This window comes from Fragaria vesca, linkage group LG2 (assembly GCF_000184155.1).
Source record: "Fragaria vesca subsp. vesca linkage group LG2, FraVesHawaii_1.0, whole genome shotgun sequence".
In the NCBI taxonomy this organism is placed as follows: Eukaryota; Viridiplantae; Streptophyta; class Magnoliopsida; order Rosales; family Rosaceae; genus Fragaria; species Fragaria vesca.
Genome location: NC_020492.1, coordinates 18,145,457 through 18,164,732, shown reverse-complemented (window position 1 = coordinate 18,164,732; position 19,276 = coordinate 18,145,457). Strand labels below are relative to the sequence as shown.

General features: G+C 38.2%; 2 protein-coding genes across 2 annotated transcripts; both read left to right on the top strand.

Annotated features, from left to right (window-relative positions):
- Positions 1 to 7,681: 7,681 nt before the first annotated feature.
- Positions 7,682 to 12,005, top strand: LOC101309412. Its single transcript, XM_004290751.1, has 11 exons — positions 7,682 to 8,066; positions 8,185 to 8,290; positions 8,413 to 8,894; positions 9,100 to 9,321; positions 9,458 to 9,790; positions 10,028 to 10,393; positions 10,486 to 10,566; positions 10,701 to 10,781; positions 10,867 to 11,253; positions 11,378 to 11,509; positions 11,672 to 12,005. The coding sequence occupies exons 1-11, from the start codon at positions 7,749 to 7,751 to the stop codon at positions 11,852 to 11,854; spliced, it is 2,691 nt and encodes an 896-aa protein (XP_004290799.1). The 5' UTR covers positions 7,682 to 7,748; the 3' UTR covers positions 11,855 to 12,005.
- A 1,975-nt stretch (positions 12,006 to 13,980) lies between these two features.
- LOC101309693 (gamma-tubulin complex component 4 homolog) lies at positions 13,981 to 19,168 on the top strand. Its single transcript, XM_004290752.1, has 17 exons — positions 13,981 to 14,138; positions 14,224 to 14,497; positions 14,582 to 14,718; positions 14,868 to 14,966; positions 15,063 to 15,171; positions 15,433 to 15,705; positions 15,877 to 15,957; positions 16,029 to 16,112; positions 16,310 to 16,396; positions 16,498 to 16,553; positions 16,644 to 16,829; positions 17,022 to 17,247; positions 17,376 to 17,464; positions 18,206 to 18,359; positions 18,471 to 18,593; positions 18,677 to 18,802; positions 18,907 to 19,168. Exons 1-16 carry the CDS (start codon positions 13,981 to 13,983, stop codon positions 18,743 to 18,745), a joined length of 2,205 nt encoding a protein of 734 aa, XP_004290800.1. The 3' UTR covers positions 18,746 to 18,802; positions 18,907 to 19,168.
- The last annotated feature ends 108 nt before the right edge of the window (positions 19,169 to 19,276 follow it).

The window sequence follows — 19,276 nt, the reverse complement described above, 5'->3', positions numbered from 1 at the left end:
TAAGTAGCTATGACATAATCTTGATGATGATAATTTGAAAAGACCAGAAGGGAGGGCATGAGTTTCTTGCTCGAGAGTCCTTAATATTTATGATAGCACCATAAATTCTGGGGGAAAAAAAAAAAGCTGATGTCTATGAATCTTCGTATAGATATGTAGGGTGAATCATGAAGAAGAACTCGAAACTTAAATACCACACTCAAAAACTTGTTCCCAACACGCAAAGCCCTACGTGCACTCTTACATTATTCCCATCTTCACCTTCCCATGCTTGCATTGCACTCACTGTATACAACATATCAAATCCAATCCCACACTGAAATTATTCGTGTATTGTTTTCTTCTCTGAAGAACTTAAAGGTTCACCCAACTGAGGCCCTACCCAGTAGAGCATCATGGCCGTTGATTCTTGATCCGAGGATGGATATCATTGCACTCAAACACTGATCTGGTTTAGAGGGTAGTGTTTGTCTCTTCTCTTTGTGCATTGTATCCTTTGAAGAAGCAAATTGTGATAATAAGGCAGACATGACTCTTTTTTTGAGTCTCCTCAGAAATATATGTATTCACTACTTTGGATTTCTTCGCGTATAATCATGATGGCATGGCATGGCCTTTGGACAAGACCTTGAATTAATTTACTCCTCTGCTTCGTCTCACCATGACATCTAATTAACACACACCGAGAACCCTCCTCTCTCTCTCTCTCTCTTCTTCGACCTCTATCTCTTTGTTTGCACTATAAATACGAGCTCTTCTTCCTTCTTCAACCTCACAACTCAACCATTTCTTTCTCTGTTTTCTTGGAAGTGTTTGAAGCCATGCAAGGTTGTAGAAGGTGAGGGTTCCTCGTTGGAGAAGCAGGGCACGTGCAAAACCCTTCGGCTAATACTTCAGCTGAAAAGCTCTTGCACGTGCTCCCCTTCTCCAACATGGGTTCCTCATCTAATAATGCATGTAGTCTCTGCCTCAGTGCTTCTCTTCCAACGTTTCATGCAACTTCCCCAGAAGCTAGCAGGTATTGCAGTCACTGAAACTTGTTTCCCCTTCTGTCTAGGTGAGTATTAGGGTAAAATTAACTTATAGTAAGTTAGTAACTTCTTCTGTTCTTCACTATATTTGTTTTTTTTTTTTTGGTCAATCTTCACTATATTTGTACTAACATATTGTATTTGCAGGGTACCAAAATATATAGGACAACATGTTCTGGGGAATTCCAACGTGACGAACAACTGGGTTGACAATTGGAAGTCACGGATTTGAATCATGATTGCTAGTTTCTTTTACCAATAAGGCACTAACCAACTTTGTCCAATATTGGTGGAAACCATGCTCAAATGTGTGTGTGTGTGTGTATGCATATACTACAATGAATGGTAGTAACTAGTAAGTCGGTAACAATATGACTTTTCAAAATGATTTCATGAATGAAGAATACAAAAACAGTCAAGTCTATATATGCATGAAGTCTCGGAGATATCATAACGATCAGGTCGTGAAATGCATATGATTTTTGGCTTGAAAAGAAATATATTCAAATTTGTGTTCTGGACTCTATAGAACTATCGAACTTCATGAATTCAACTAATGTGACTGTAGTCATCCAATTCTGATTCATATATAGCACTCAGATCTTCAATATAAATACAGACTTGGCATTTAAATTTGTGTGACGTTTGGAGGATAAATAACAAGGTGGCGGATACTGCTGTCGATTTCCTAGCTTGTATTGGAGGGCTTTGTAGGTTTAGGGCTTTTTTTTTTTTTTTATTAAACAAATATGTGAACAAGAGAACAAAGACATACAACGGAAATCACAATGTACATGTTATTGATAAGAATGAGATGTTAGTGGAAACCGAAATAACTGGTAGGAAATTTCTTGGATTCGGTTGGTGAATATTTGGTTCATTTCTTGTGTTGTGTACAATATTTATGTCAAATTGAGAATTGAATATTAAGACATATATTCACTATATGTCTAGGATCTTGACATATACATAGGTCTCCATATCAGTGCGAAAAGTTATTGTTTTTAGTTTGAAAATTCTAATAATGTAAGTATTCTAATGGGATGCATCTCTAATAAAAATACTTTGTTAATTCGATATTGTTTAGTATTTTATTGATTGAAACTCTAAATAATTGTTTTCCTCTCACTAGGGGGAAGAAAATGAGATTTGATCACTTCTTACAAAACTTGCTGCGCTTTTAAGTGATATATTTTTGTTGGTACGACGATGAGCATTTGATGCTGGGCGTAGGGCTGAGCCTCCCAGGCTGGGTTCTAAACCCTTAAAAAAAAAAAAAATAACATTGATGAAGTTATTACATCTGTATTACCTCAAAGTAAACCCTATTTGACTAGTGTTCTGTGCAAGTTTAGGATTCAACTTGCAAGGGATGTTTACATTTTGGATGGATTTTGCTTGGTGATCATATGCAGAATGTGAAGGATTGATGTATGTTCATTCGATTTGAGAGTAAAGATGTATGTATACCACACTCAAACCCTTGAACCCAACACGCAAAGCTCCGAGCCCTCTGTTACATTATATATCTTCCCAATATATATTGAACTCGATCACCATATACAACATTTCCCATTGAACATGAAATATAATTGTATTAATTGCTGAAGGATCTAAGTTCATGAGCAGCCTAGCTCCAAATTGGATCCCCATATTAAGTATTTATGTTCATTATTCCATCTCAGTTCTTCACTCTATTTGTACCAAGTACTAACCATATTACATTTACAGGGTACCAAAATAGAACAATATGTTATGGGGAACCAACTTGATGAACAACTGGGGTCTTTTGTACCTCTGGTTAGTGTTGTATTAGGTTGTACTTTTTGGACCATCTAATACATTGCTTCCATTGACCAAAAAAAAACTTGATGAACAACTGGGTTACCAATTGGAAGTCACAGATTAGAATATGAATGCTAGTTTCTTTTACCAATAATCAACTTAATTTGTCCAATATTGGTGGAAATTAACCATGCTCATTGTGTGTGTATACTTATATACTTCCACAAATGGTAGTTAAGTCAGTAACATACGACTTTCATATGGATTTTATGAATGAAGAATCCAAAAACGAGTCTCTATGAAGGACCTGTTATTTTAAATAACAGATTTCCATGTATATGAATGTTGGAAGGAAATGAGTGTATCACTGGGGCTTATGACCGATGACAGGAACAAATTTGTATGTGATTTTTGGCTTGAAAGAAATATTATCAGATTCTTGTTTGAGTTGTTTCTATATTCCTATCGAATTTCATGAACACAACTTAAGTGACTGGTCATAAGATTCTTGTTTATACTGCAGGTTATCATGAATCAATGATGAAAATTGCAGACTTCACATTTAAATTTGTGTGACATTTAGAGGATAAAATAACAAGATGTGGATACATGCATTAATTTTCTTGTTGGGAGTTGTCTGTAAGTTTGTTTCTGGATACGCAAATACCTGAACAAGCTAGCTAGGACATAAGGTGTGATTACAAGATGTTGATACAGTATACAGACATCAAGTTTCTTGTGTTGTTGGGACTTGGGAGTGGTTTAGGTTTGTTAATACGTGAATACAGACTGTGTATATTATTAGGATTAAAAATGAGATGTTGGTGAAAACCGGTATTACTTTAATTTGTAGTGGTTCCAATTTTGTACTCAAAGTATTTAGTCGGTTCCTTTGTCTGTGATAGATTTTTACTTTTTAGGTCGAACTAATAATTAAATTCATCATCGGGTGAAGTATCTAAGTTCATGATCGAACAACCTAGCTCCAATTAGGGACCCATGACTGACAGGTTTATATGAATCCATGATTCAAGGATGCATATAACTGCACTTGATGCAGTAATTATTAGTGTTTTGGAAGTTGTTGTTTTGTCTATAAAATATTGTTGGGAAGTTTAAGAAGTTCATTGTCTTGCTAGCTGTTAGGAAGGCTGGACATGAGACGAGATTAGGGTCATCCCACATATGCCTCGGACATTGCACACGAGACGAGATCGGGACGAGCCTTACGTTTTTAAAACTTGATCCCACGCAAGTCCTGTATCAGACGGGACCGGGACGGGCCCAATCTCGCCACCTCGGCCTAATATCAAAAGCCCAAACTAGAAAATAAATACATAACTTTACCTGATAGTGATACCAATAAAGATTACATCATCTTAATCCATAATTCATAACTAAAACTAAACTAGAATAACATCAATAATCCACAAAATAACCTTTCTGCATGCGCCTAACTGAGTTCAACTTGGATAAGCATGAGTCACATGATATGTATATGATGTGTACCAAGTGTATATATTTCCAACCCCAAACTGAAACGAAAGTTTGAAATTTCTATTTGAAAAGTTCCGAACAGATGCTCAAAACAAAGCACAACCAAAAGCCATTCAAAACAATCTGAGTTCAACTTGGATAAGCAAACCTTTCTATGTTTTTGTCTCCACTTATCTGATCGACTTCTCTCTCAAATACCACAAATTTTCTCTTTGCACGAACTTGGCTGGTAGGCTCCCGAATCTGCACGAAAGAATTTTTGTTGTTCCACATTTATGCGCAATCTAGAAAACGTGGGAGAGTGATACATAGTAACCGCAAATCCGTTTTTGAAGGAAACTAAAACTGTTATTGACGTGCTCGGTACCGGGCATGCGATAATTAAGAACCTTTTTTGACAATCGTAGTATAAGGCAAATAATGTTCGATCAATTCGGGGACTAAGGGTGCTGCTATCATGTAAAAAGTCAGGAGTTATCAATACAAATATATACAAATATTCATTTACAAATATATATATGATACAAGATAAACATGGGGGTTTTGAGATTTGTTCTAATGTTCCTACTAAAAGATAAAGATAAAAGCTAAACTAATATATACAAGTGATCGACTTCCACACTTTCAAAACCATATTCCAGAAAACATAAGTATAAACCAATGAATTTTAATCACATAATCGAGTTATCACCAAAGAGAAACACAGAAGGGTTCTAAATACAAGCCTACGAGGTCATGCATTTAATCGGTTCTTCTAAATAGTCATCCAAGCTAAAACATCTGAACTTAGAACATTTTACATGTTGTTGCTATCAATACTATTAAGTATCTGTCTACAAACATGCAAATTATTACGTAAAAGAACGAACCCTAACATGCAAAGAGTTTACGTATGACGCTTAACCATTCACATGCAAAACATGCTCTCAACCATATAGGATATAGCCTCCACTACTGGTGATCTATACTTATCTACGAGGCTTAGTACAAATCATAGCATTAGTTAGCATGCATTCTAACATAGGTATATCAAACAAAAACATGCTTTCAATGATTTCTAAGGCAATTAACTCAATCACATAACATCCTCAGAACACCGAAATCATAATTATTATTAACTGGAAGTCACTTAGTTCTCAACAAAGATTTCATCCAATTCGGAAAATAAAACACATAGTTCTAAATTGAAAACTAAAATCAGAATAAGATGGCCGGAAAGTACTAGACATAGATTTACACTTTTCAATGGACTGATTGGCCGATCAAGAACTTGAGGTCGAGCAAGGCTATGCTAGGGCTTTAGTTCTCCCTGGAACGTCTGAGGTAGCAAGAGCTTCTCTCCTTCTTCTTCTAGGGACTCACAACAATGAGGGAGACTAAGAGAACTTTTCTGAATTTCTGGAGTGTAGGAAGTGATCTTTTGAGAAGTACCCAAGGCCTGTCTTTATATAGAGGAAATCTTAGTGGAACTTCTCTTCAAAAATTATATGGGACTAGCTCTCCAAGTCTGACTTTTCTCCTGCCCTTTTTAGACTTCAAATCCAAATTTACTTTTTCTTCTTCCAAACTGATGTGAGACTAAGAGAAATGTTTGACTTTTCTTCTTCCTTTTTGGGCTTGCTTGGGCCTTCTTTTGGGCTTTCTGCTCTTCCATCCTTGGACTACTTGAGCCATCTTTTGGGCTTTTTGCACTTTTTTCTTATTTTCTTGGTTTAACATTTTTTCCTTGATTTAAGCTCTGATTGCCTCTACAATTACAAAACATGTCAGAAATAACATTATTATGAGAATATCATAGCTAAGTAGGGTAGAAAACACATTATAAACATAACACTTTGTGCTCGTATCAGTTATACCATCCCTAAACTGTTCTAAATCAGTTTTTGATACTGTGGAAGTTATCCACTTTTACACTGAATAATTATCTCTATTAATTTTTCCAGGCATATGATAAACATTAACCACAAAATATGATCCTACAGAACCAAACAAGCAAGGTATCAATCCCTTCAAGAATTGAATTCTTTACCAGGCAACCAATACAATCGGTCTAAACAATATAACCAAATCACCGCAATCAAAGCTTGTATACACCACTCCAAATCGCAAATCCTAAAACCTAGACACTCATATCTGAATTTCTTTCCTGATCTACAACCTCTAATCTCAAATTCGCACAACCAGAACCAACATTTACACAAAAAATCGAGCAAGTATGTTGAATACATTCATTAACATGATCTTGCCTGACAAGCGCAGAAGCGAGGAGGAAGCGGGCGCAAGGCGAAGAGGAAGTGGGCGCCGAGACAAGGAGGAAGCGGGCGTTGAGGTTAGAAGAGGCGAGGAGGAAGCGGGTGCCGAGGCTAGGAGGAATCGGGCGGTGAGGTTAGCGGAGGCAATGGAGGAGTTCAAGGAGAATTGTGTCGGACTTTGGCGGAGTGGGATTGGGATTTAGGGTTCGCGTTTTGGGATGAAACATTGAAACTGAAAGAGTACAGGGATGAAGAGTTGGTATTAGGGTTCAAAATTGAAAGGTTGAGATCAAAACATCTAAAAAAACCAACGGCTCAGATTAGTCTATATTTTACACGGGATGGGACGGGCATGACTGGCCTCAAGTTTTCAGTCCCGTATTCCATCCCGTTGTTTCTCTACGGGACGGGATCGGGACGAGACCAGAATTTAGGTTTTTTATGTCCACCCCTAGCTGTTAGGCATTTAATGTAATCTAGGAGTTAGGAATTTTCGATGATGGGAGTATTTTAAGATTCACAAACTTCTAAAGTCTTTCCTTGATTTCTTTTAGAAATCTAGATTCCAACGGTGATGAGAGTAGTTATACCCTACCTGATTTACATCAGCACTCAACCAATATAGTCCATAGGGTTTTGTCTGTTTCTTGTGTTCCATTTTTAATCACTCAACCAATGTAGTGTAGAGGGTTGTGTCTGTCTCTTCTCTTTCATTTGAATTAACAATCTGATGTAATATCAACTCTCTGATAGCATAAGATCATAGTAACAAACATTATGATACTAAACAAGTTGCGTCGATATAACCATTATTGAAGTTGTAATCATGATTATCATCTCATTTACGTCCATTTGTGTTTGGAATACTTAAATTGATTTTGTATTCTTTAAATTTCATTGTTACTAATCACCTTAACAAAATATTTACCTCGCCATAGTAATTAAATTGAAACTCTCAAAGTCTAAACCAGAGTGGGAAAGCCCAGTTGTGTTATGGTTCAGGGCGTCAGGCTGATCCGAATCATCTATTGGGCCTGACGGGTCAAGTTGAGATTTATTTATTTATTTTTGCATTTAAGTTTTATTGGAGAGGTTTATGTAATAGGTTTCCGCAGCTCACCGTCACTGCAGAGTGTACCAAAGCGCGAACCGCCGTCGTCGTCTCTCTCACTCTATTGAAGCCATGGCGGAGACGAAGCGAAAATCCAGAGACGACGGAAGGAGACAACAGAGCAAGAAGCCGAGAACGAACAAGAAAGGCAAGGGCGCCGCCGATAAGGCAGAAAGAAAAGGCCCTCGCTTGCCCAACGCTCTGCGCAAGGAGCTCGAGCGCTTAAACCCTAGAACCGCCGACTCCGACGAGGAGGTTCCTTCCGATGAAGAGGCTTTGGCTCAGGACCTTTACGAGTACGAGGAGGGACGCCCCGAGGAGGAGTCTAAGAAGAACCGACGATTCGATCCCGTCGATAACCTCGATTACGAATTACCTGAGGATTTTGAGGTATTCAACTCTGCATAGTAGCTAGTTTGTTCGTCAATTTATTTATTTTTTTAATTTTAGTTTTTGCAGCTGTGTGTTTTTGTTTTTGGCTGAAATGTGCTATGTATATGATATGCAGGATGAAAATGTGTCATCAGATGATGACAATGAGGGCGGGAACGGCGGAGAGAGCGAGGTTCAGATGGAAAATGATGCAAGGAGAATCAGAGAAATTCCGAGTGAAGGTAACAGAGTGCTTAAATTTGTTTTGAAGTACAAAATATATCATCACAGAATGTAGCAATTTTTTCATTTGTTAATGATTTTGTAATAATAATTGGACTGCCGGAATATATATCTTTATCAGGGAGGAAGAAGAAGATAAACAATGTTGTAGTGTCAGAGGCGTATCCTGAGTCCGAGTATAATCCTACCCGTGATGTGTTGGAGGGTGAAGGAGTGCTTAGCATCGGAGACCTTTTGGACCCTCTCCAAGGGAAACATGGTTTTAGCAAACTTAGGAAGAGAGTGCATACCCTGGAGAAGAAATCTGCACCTATTCAAGCTCCACTTCCCAAGCCTGTGCAGGAGAGAGTGGAGAGGAATGCAGCGTATGACAAGTCAAAGGAAGAGTTATGGAAGTGGGAGTCAACTGTAAAGAATAATAGGAGAGCACCTACCATATACTTTGATGCTGATAGGGATCTAGGGCCTTCATCCGTGGGAACAATAGCATCTGAATTTGAACCTCGAACTCAGTTCGAGAAGAAAATGGCTTCAGTACTTCATGTTGGCGAGGTTATGGATGCTCACAGAAAAGATGGTTCAAGGCTCCTTGAATTAAATAAGGTGTGTTTGTCTTCTTGATTGAATGAAATTGGGATTTAGATCTGTATGAAATGATTAAAATGTGAATGTGATAATTGACAATTATTCATGTCAACTTGGTCGTAATGTAATCTGCAGTCTGATATTCTTTGATTACATGTGTAGTAACTGCACCAAACTCCATTGTAAATTCCTTGAACGGTTCTTTCCTGTTGATATCTGGTAGGTTTCTGCTGAAGATGAAAAGGATCGCCAGAATCGGATCGCCAAGATGCGCAGTCTTCTGTTCCGGCATGACTTGAAGTCAAAACACATAAAAAACATCAAATCCAAAACCTATCGTCGTTTGTCGAAGAAAGATAAATTGAAGGCAAACTCTTTACAAAGTCAAATGGATCCAGAAGCTTCTAAAGAACTTGCAAAGAAGCAAGAGTATGAACGAGCAAAGGTAATTGATTACTCTGTTATTGGTGGTGGATATATTGTCTTGGGTCATCAATTCATTACTTCTTTAATATATATGTTCTTTGTTCCACAAGCAAAAAGAAGTGTGTTAATTCTTTTCCCTTTTTGATTTGATCCAGGAACGGATGACTCTGAAGCACAAAGGCAAATCTAAGTGGGCACAGCGCATAAAAGAGCGTGGTATAGATGTCCAAGATGACGGTACTCGAGCTGCGATAGCTGAACAGCAGCACCTGCATGCTCAGCTGACAAGAAAAATAAATTCTATGAAAGATAGTGACACCAGCAGTGATGACGTTAGTGATGATGATGACGACGATGATTTTGATGTTAGCGCAGACAACGAGGGTAGGGCATCAAAGTTGTTAGAAAAAGCAAAGGAGAAGACACTTAAACTGTTACATGAAGATAACGAAGTTCCAAACTCAGGAGTTCTTAGTTTGCCTTTCATGGTAAGCTTTTTGGTGTACTTGCTGCTTTATATAATTATATGTTTAAAAAGTTATGCATTATTATCTTGTGAAAGCATTTACAGGCCAGGTGACAATGAAAAGGTTCATAACTTGCTGCTTACATCAGTCTATTGAAGTTATAAACTCCAGGATTCTTGTTCTACTCTGAAAATATCATCAGCAATTGTTTCATGTATACCTTTCTGTTAATTGTCTTTTTGATCTGTTTTGACATAGGAGCGTGCAACTAAAAAAAAGAAAGAGGCAGCTGCTGAAGAAGCTAAACTTGCTCTTCAAGAGTATGATTCATGGGAAAATCAATTGGGGGGTTCAGGTGGAGGAAAAAGTCCTAAAGTAGGCCGTACGAGTGGAAGAATGGTTTTTAATGGAAAGGAGGCCCCAGAATCAAGTAAGAAGACTAAATCAGATGATAAGAATAGATCAGATAATTATTACGGTGATAGTGATAGTGAAGATGATTTGGAACCCATCAGTATTTCCCCTGTCGGTAAAAACAGAAGTAATGAAAAAATGAAGGATGCCAACATTTCTCCTGTTTTACTTCATGAAGATTCTGAAAACCACAAGGACCCTTTTTTCAAGGTGACATAGCTTAACCTTGTTTTGTCCTTTTTTTCGGAGACCTCTGTTTTGTTCCAGGAGCCTGAAATATGCCATTTATTTGGGTTCAACAGAACATTGATGGTAGTGTTCAAGACCCAGGTCCCCAGGCTACACATGAAGTTTCGATTTTTGCTTCAGGCGCATGGAGAAAGGTTATTTCTAGCTTGCAAGTTTGTTTATTCTTTGATATTAATGATTCAATTCCTATATAAATAATTTTCTATGATGAATATTTGCCTTTCATTTTTACTGTGCTGAATTTATGAGTCTGTTATAATGGGTACAGATGAATGGAAGTGATGCAAATGCCAATTCCAAGAAGTCTTCTGCATCACTGCAATCAGTTGTGCTTGATCCGAATGTGCAAGTACGACTTTCTCCTTTTGTAAAATTACAGCTGTATTTCTGTAATTTTTAGCTGCCGTTAACTTTTAAAAATATTTAAACTATAGGAACCTGTAAAGGATTTGGATGATGACAGTGATTCAGATAGTGAGGAACAAATGGCAGATGGTGTCTTTTCAGCGGTACCAGAACCATCTTATGAACTTCCTTCCCAGGAAGAGCTAATTCGTCAAGCCTTTGCAGCAGATAATGTGGAGGATGAGTTCAAGAAAACCAAAGAGGATATTTTGAACGAGGAGAATCCGGAACCTGAAAAGCCTACATTACTCCCTGGGTGGGGTCAGTGGACTAACGTCCAGAAAAAGAAAGGAATACCTTCTTATATGCAGATGGAACATGAAAGTGCCAAGAAGAAGAGGGAAGAAGCCCTTAAAGGGAGGAAGGATGCTAATCTCAAACATGTTATTATCTCTGAAAAGCCGCCAAACAAAAAGGTTAGCTATGATGACTTATAGAAATTGAACTTTGAGTTTGCATGAAAACGATTTAACAGGTCATCTCATTAAGTATCCAAAAGTGTGTCTAAGTGGTTCTTGTCTTTATATTTGGATTTGACAGGCTCAAAAACTTTTCACACAATCATTGCCCTACCCTTTCACATCCAAAGATGTTTTTGAACAGAGCATCCGCATGCCCCTTGGTCCTGAATTCAACCCTGCAAGTATGGTTGGAGCTCTTAATCGGCCTGAAGTAAGTGCCTCCCTACAATTCCACTCTGCAGATTAACTAATAACTATCCTTGTAGAAAATTAATTTATGACTCTTTTAGCTTCTGTTACTATGTCATAAGAAACGTGGAGTTGGATGTTATTGGATTTGTCCACATCTCATTCAACTTAAATGTATTTGCAGGTGATCAAGAAAACTGGTGTAATTATAAAGCCCATTGAGTTTGAGGAGGTGAATGCTTATGAAAAAATAGAGGGGCACAAAAAGAGTGGACAGAAACACGAGAAGAACAGCAAGAGTAAAAGCAATAGCAATAGCGGCAAAAATATGACAAAGATGAAGACGAAAATAACGAGAGTTACTTAACAAGAGTTCTGTTCTTTTTACTATTTTCGGAAACTGTCTTCTTTGGTTTCCAATTTTGAATGAGATGAAGAGTGAAAGGAGATAGATCTAGCGTAATCTATGTAAAATTTTACTGAACTGGTGAGTGGAAAAAATTACTTGAAGTAGTATTTATCATTTTTTATGTATGTTTTATGTGTTTTCCAAATTCCAAGTTATGAAAGAATAGTTTTTATAATGGGAAATATGATTCCTACATGTATTGCATATTAAATCCTTACCCTCCGTTCATGCTATGAATCAAAAATAATGGGAAACATGTTCGAAGAAGTTCAGGGCCATCTTTACGAGCCGGAAGAAAGAGAACACCCAATTACAACACTCCCTCGATGTCAACAAAACCAAACCATCTACTAAGACTAGTCCCTATTAAGAGCTGATTAATGTACAGCAGCCTATAGATTCCTACATGTAGATCGCACAAGCACGAATTTAAACCAATAGTAACCAGAAGCCTTTGGTTTTTTTTCTTCTTCAGCCTTGCTAAGAGATCCAGATTTGCAGTAACATTGTAGTACTAAAGTTGGGTTGCACTTCAGTACTGACATCACCAGAATCCACAAAGCCAGATTCTATATTATAGTCAGAAAACAAACTCAATGCCTCAAGAGGATGACTACTTTGTGCAAAATTTGAGATGGCAGCGCTCCACATGACCGTGTTACGATTCAGGGAGCTTCGGAAAATTTCAAGACCACACTTATACTATCACCACATTTGAAATACATGTCCATAAGAACTGTTTCAACTCTTGCATCAGTATTCAACCAAGTGCTCAAAAAGAATTTGTGAACCTGCTTCCCCAACGCTAAATCCATTATTAGCTGAGAGCACAAACCTGTAACGGCCACCATTGTGGAAGAATCCGGCAACAACCCGATCGCCAACATCTCTAGGAACAGCTCCACCGCCTGCAGCCAACGCCCATTAAACTTGGAGGCAGTTATCCAATGTACGCATGCATGACTAATAAGCACTGATTAGCAAATAGCAATGCAAATGTTCTCTAGTACGTTTTTCGATGTATGATATAAATTTGAGTTGGATATTTCATATCAAAGGTTTCCCGTTTCCAGAAGACGCGAACCAAGATGACTCTTTCTCCATGGAATAAAGGGATTGGCTAAAACAATTTCGAACGAAACTGGAGTGTTTGTGTAATATTGTTAATAAGTTATCAGAATCCCACATCAAAAATAAATTGGATGGATGAATATTTATAAGGAATTACATGGGTCTTTCTTATTGCCGAGTCTTGTAGCGGAGACTTGTAACCAAACGGGGTATTAAAGTGATTGGAGGATGAGTGAGTCTTTACTCGATGAGGTGTGGTTAACTTGATTTGTTCACTTTGGTGAAGTCGCACTAGGCACGCCCCTAAACTCTCGGGTCAGAGGGCCCCCCACACGATAAGAGTGGGTAGCAAACCACAGCAATGAAGAGTTTGATTGGGAATCATCCCACAAACTAGGATAAATTAACACTTTTGCGTGCACTGTTAAACCAAAACACAAATTACATGAGACAAGAGAATGAAATAGAAGAGAATATAATAAGCAACTACCTGAAATGGGTGGAGTCGATTTTCGTTTTTGCTGTGTTTGGCATAAAAAGGAAGAAGAAGCTATAGACCAAGACTGTGTGCGAGTGAGAGTGAGAGCTCCCCATATCAAAAGGCTCATAAGTGAACCGGCATGTCGCACTAGTTTTATAAAATATGTGAACATTAAAAGATGAAATGTTATTATTGCTTTAACGTATCTAATTTATTTACAAATAAATTTTTAGCCATATCCGAGGATATTTTCTTGATCTGCAAGGCACCAGCTACATGCTGATACTGCCTGATATGTCCAGTTATGGGCTTATGGCAAGATATCCCGGCAAGATACGGTCGGACACATATCCGTAAATAAATTAGATACATTGTTGATTTATATTTTCATTTACCTTAATTTTTAAAAATTTTATTTTATATTTTTTGAAAGAAAAACACAGAGCGCTCTCTCTCCTGAGGTTTGAGGCTTGGTCTTTCCCAGTGTGGCACTCACTGCAACTTGAGAGTTTCAGAAATCGAAAACGAAGCAATGCTACACGAGTTGTTACTGGCACTAGTGGGCTACACCGGCGATCTCATAATCGACGAGAGAGAGCACTCCTCTTCTCTCGGAATCGACTCCCCCATTTCCGACCACCCTACTTTCCACCTCGCTCCGGACATCTCCTTCATCCAACCCAGCGAAAGGTAAAGGTGCCTCTAATTTCCACCTCAAATTATAACAATCTCTCTCAATTCTTCACCGAAATCATCTCTACTACTTCAATTGCAGGGATCTCATACAAAGAATCGTCACCTTAGGGTTTTACTACCGAGAGCTTGACCGCTTCGCCACCAGGTCTCGGAATTTGAGCTGGATAAGGTCTGCTAAGCCGAGTCCGGTACTCGCCGGAAAAGTTGAGAAGCCGAGCGTGTACCGGAGAGCCGTTGCCAACGGAATTGTGGAGATTCTCTCGGTTTATAGGTCGGCGGTTCTTCACATTGAGCAGAAATTGTTGGCTGAGTCGGTTCCTATACTGGCAACTGTGACTCAGGGCCTCACTAAGGTAGGGTTGTCGGCTTCGTATGCTGCATTGTTGATGATTTCTGCTTGTGGTTTCTTATGATTAGTTGGATTTTTTTTGTGCTAGTTTTTTGTGCTTTTGCCGCCGCTGTATGAGCTCATACTGGAGATTGAGAGGGATGACATTTGCGGCGGTCAGCTGCTGAATCTTTTGCATAAACGATGCCATTGTGGAGTGCCGGAGTTGCAGACGTGCATTCAGAGGTATATACACCTCTTTCTTCTTGTCCAGTGGGACAACGTGTGTGCAAGGATTTACTGATATCCGAAATGCAAGTCAATATTATTGAGCAGAGATGAATTCTGAGCTGATTAGTTTTCAATGTATGTTTTTGTGTGTGCTGGTAGCATAGGCTTCTTTGGCATGCACATCAGGTCATGTACAACCAGTTAGCAGCATGGATGGTGTACGGGATCCTTCAAGACCAGCACGGAGAGTTTTTCATTAGGAGGTAGCAAGGTCTTGTTTTTTCCTTTTGATGTGTAGCCTTCATTTCGAGTTATACTCAATTCAAGTGGTTTATTTGGTTGGTTGTAATTCTTTACAGGATGGAAGATAAGGATGTAGAGTCATCTCATCAAGACATATCTGAAAAGCTGGCACGTATGTCAACGGACGACACATCCGATTGGCACTTGGGATTTCATATCTATTTGGTAATTTCGACTCTACAAAATTGTATCTTTATGATAGATATGTATGAAATCTTGATGGATCTTTTTTTCTTGAAAGACTAGAAGTTTGTGTGCTAGTTTTTTGGGCGGTAATGATGCCCTATTCATACTCTCACTGTACTTTTTTCAAGTTCACCAACCTCAAGTTTTTGTTTCTAGCAGCCTAAAAAATAAAAGAAACCAAAATTTGGAAATTCCTTACTATTACTTGTAAGTTACGTCAATTTCTGTTTCTTTTCGTAGGATATGCTGCCCGAATATATCCAGATACGTGTTGCAGAATCAGTATTGTTTGCTGGCAAGGCCATCAGGGTTCTTCGCAATCCAAGCCATGCCTTTCGATTTCAGGATGATGTATTACACCAGCAGGTGCCAAGGGGATCTCAGAAAATCCAAGGATTTTCAGGACGTTTCCCATTTCACAAAGACCCTTTTGTTGAGAAAGAATTGATTGGCGAAGAAATGCTTCCACAGTCTGAGGCCGATAAGATTGAAACTATGCTTCTGGAACTAAAGGTTCTTTTCTTTCTTTTTTGGGGCACTATTGTTGCTTATTCTTCTTGCTGGTTATCTGCTTTGTGTGCAATAAGTTGTTTAGGTCATAGTTTGCATTTAATTTACTGCACAATCATTACTTTCTGATATATAGTTCTTCACAGGCTCTTATACTTGTGTTCGTATGCGCAGGAATCATCTGAGTTCCACAAAAGATCCTTTGAATGTGCAGTTGACTCAATACGGGCTATTGCTGCCAGTCATCTTTGGCAGGTGCTGAATGTGACAAACTTGGTCCTTTCATGTTAAGAACAGCAATTTAATGTATTACCTCAATTGTGCAGCTTGTGGTTGTACGTGCTGACTTGAATGGTCATCTAAAGGCACTGAAAGACTATTTTCTGTTGGCAAAAGGAGATTTCTTTCAGGTAAGGGTGGAAAATTTCTAAATATTGCTTCCTTGTGTGTTTCCAGTAACTTAAACTATTATTCAGATGACAGTGAGAATATAATTCTTCACTTAAAGATTAGAAAGTGTTCTGAAGATAGATGTCCCGCAGGTACTGACAATTAAATAGAGTTCCCAATGAGATATGTCTTAACTAAGAATGATTGATTGTTGCAGTGTTTTCTTGAAGAGAGCCGCCAATTGATGCGGCTACCTCCTCGCCAGTCAACTGCTGAGGCTGATCTTATGGTCCCTTTCCAGCTGGTAAGATGAGTATGATTCTTCATAGATGTATTATTCACTTAGTTGCGTCAGTATCCTTTATTTTCTGATTAATTCTAGTGGTTCCGAAATTTCCAATGCAGGCTGCTCTTAAGACTATAGGTGAGGAAGACAAACATTTCTCTAGAGTATCCTTGAGGTTTGATTTTACTGGCCAATTGTCTTATCAGTCAGTTCACTTGAGATTTCATATACAATGATCACTTAACTGTCTCTCTGTACCTACTAGGATGCCTTCATTTGGGATGGCTATTAAATCTTCCCAAATAGATGTACCAAAGACAGATGGAAATTCAGGCACTGCACAATCAAGTGCTTCTTCAGATATAACCCTTGATGGTTGGGATGGGATTGCTCTTGAATACTTTGTTGATTGGCCCTTGCAGTTGTTCTTTACCCCAGAAGTGCTCTCTAAGTAAGAGTCCGCTGCTAGTTCTACTTGTGCATGTCATTGGTTCTATCCTTTGGTTTTGTCTGTTGAAGTTGGAACGGCCCTTTAGTATATTCTATTCTTTGTATTTCAGATAAACTTGTAGAATTTCAAGTACTTGGATTAGTCCTGAATTGTTGACCTTGTCTAACTTACAAATGCTGTGAATGTACCCAGGTACTGCCGGGTTTTCCAATATTTGCTGAGGCTCAAGCGAACACAAATGGAATTGGAGAAATCATGGGCCTCTGTAATGCATCAGGATCACACAGATTTTGCCACACATCGGAATGATCGTGTAAAATGCTCGGTATCACAACAGCGAAGGCAGCGAAGCAGACCAATGTGGCGAATTAGAGAGCATATGGCTTTCTTGATCAGAAATCTTCAATTTTATATACAGGTTATGATTGTTCCATATACTTTCACTTGTATGTTTTCATAACTTTTAGATGAACACGATTAATAGAAGTTTTCTGTACTTTCTTGACTCTAATTACTTCTATTGTAAATCTACTTTTTTTTAATTAGGTGGATGTGATAGAATCCCAATGGAATGTTCTGCAAGCTCATATCCAAGATTCTCATGACTTTAATGGACTTGTAGGCGTCCATCTGGAGTGAGTTCTATAACTGGTTTCTGATTGCGTATACTTCTAATGTCTTCTTTGTAATGTTTTCCAGTAATTTACTTATGAATATCTGTCATTTGTTAACAATATTCTATATGCATGGCATCACTATCAATGAGATGCCTTAATGAAAACAGTTGAGGCAAGTTGTTATCAATGTTAAATTAAGTAATTAACGAACCACTGGAAACCCATTGTAGAACCCACTTAGGCAGTGTACTTTGTCATTTGTTAACAAAATTTTATATGCATGGCATCACTGTTGGTGAGATGCCGTGATGAAAACACTTGAGGCATGTTCTAATCAATGTTAAATAAATGGTAACCATAGGAAAGCCATTGTAGAACCCACTTATACAGTCTAGTTTTGCTTTATATGCTTAAAGTTCCTCAGTTCCATTTATTCTTCTGGTTAGAAGCCCTTTATTACTGATTGTGCTGAGCAGAAGAGCTCCACAAGCAGACGAATTTGTTAGGGTAGAAATGGTCTTTGTGACATCTTTCCCCACTTAATATATTTTTGGGCTATCCCTTTTAACAATAGGGCAATTCAGGTTTAGTCATCTATCAATTGATTATTTAACTTGTTCGAGACTGCCTAATATGTCACAGAATCACCACTGTTTCTTGTTTCCAGTGTCTGTAGTTCCTACTTCCTGAGATGATTCCTAAGCTGTCAAATGGTCATGATTCAGAGTAGTATTGATGTAGTTGTAATATTGCCTACAGGTACTTAAATGCTCTAATTTCACAATCTTTCTTGGACATTGGCTCTTTATCAAGGATACTTGACAGCATAATGAAACTTTGCATTCGTTTCTGCTGGAACATTGAGAACCAAGAAAGCAGTGCAAATACATCTGAATTGGAACATATTATAGAGGTGCTGGCCTACAAAGATTATACAAAGTTTCAGAAAATCACCTAACGAACTCTCTTTTAAGTTCTTTTCTGTACTTCCTATTTCAAGTTGGCTTTCTTTTTCTTTGTTCAGGAATTCAACAAGAAATCGAACTCCCTGTACACGATATTGCGCAGTAGTAGGCTTGTAGGGAGTCAGCGAGCCCCATTTCTTAGGCGTTTTCTGATGCGTCTGAACTTCAATTCCTTCTTTGAGGTAAATCCCATACAAGAATGATAGTGTAGATACTTCACTTTCTGCACTGCAGTTTCCTAACAGTTGATTGTTCCTCTCAACAGGCCACAGCTAGAGGTGTGCTGAATGTTGGTAGACCCCACCCTGCAGTGTCTGTTTTGAATCAACAGTAGCATCTGTCTTACTAAAGGGGTTCAAAGTGATCCAGATTATCTTCAGTACTATACCATGTGAGAACTGGTAAACTTCATTTTCGATTCATAATATTTAATATAAGGATACAAGGAACTTCATTTTGGTCTGAAACAGATTTTCTTCTGGCCTTTCTTGACAGTTTGGTGGTGCCCCTTACAGATTAATGTATGTTTTTCCATAGTCAAATATCCAGATTTAGTGGGGGCCGTGAGATTTTTGGTTGTTGATGTTTTGGGGCCGTGAGATTTCTGGTCAAATCCCTCCTAGCTGTGAAATCCATGAAAGATCAGTTAGCGATTTTATATTTGGTAGCTTGGACTTGTGGGTGGACTTGTCACTTTGCAGCTTGCCGTTAACATTGACAGTCAGTTGATCTATAAGTTGGGGTTTTTGGGTTGGATTTGATAGTTCGTAATGTTTGTATATACAAATGATTTGTATGATAATGAATCTGAGTCTGCTCTATTAGATTCAGGAGATATTTTTTTCTACTGGTGAAGAAAAGAGTG

What these genes read in the sequence shown, in the direction of transcription:
- LOC101309693 (XM_004290752.1), top strand. Translation starts at nt 13,981, where the DNA reads ATGCTACACGAGTTGTTACTGGCACTAGTGGGCTACACCGGCGATCTC. An exon ending in TGACTCAGGGCCTCACTAAG is followed by an intron (nt 14,498 to 14,581) that starts GTAGGGTTGTCG and finishes TTTTTGTGCTAG; the next exon opens with TTTTTTGTGCTTTTGCCGCC. An exon ending in GGAGAGTTTTTCATTAGGAG is followed by an intron (nt 14,967 to 15,062) that starts GTAGCAAGGTCT and finishes AATTCTTTACAG; the next exon opens with GATGGAAGATAAGGATGTAG.
- LOC101309412 (XM_004290751.1), top strand. Translation starts at nt 7,749, where the DNA reads ATGGCGGAGACGAAGCGAAAATCCAGAGACGACGGAAGGAGACAACAG. An exon ending in TTCTTAGTTTGCCTTTCATG is followed by an intron (nt 9,791 to 10,027) that starts GTAAGCTTTTTG and finishes GTTTTGACATAG; the next exon opens with GAGCGTGCAACTAAAAAAAA. An exon ending in TGCTTGATCCGAATGTGCAA is followed by an intron (nt 10,782 to 10,866) that starts GTACGACTTTCT and finishes TTTAAACTATAG; the next exon opens with GAACCTGTAAAGGATTTGGA.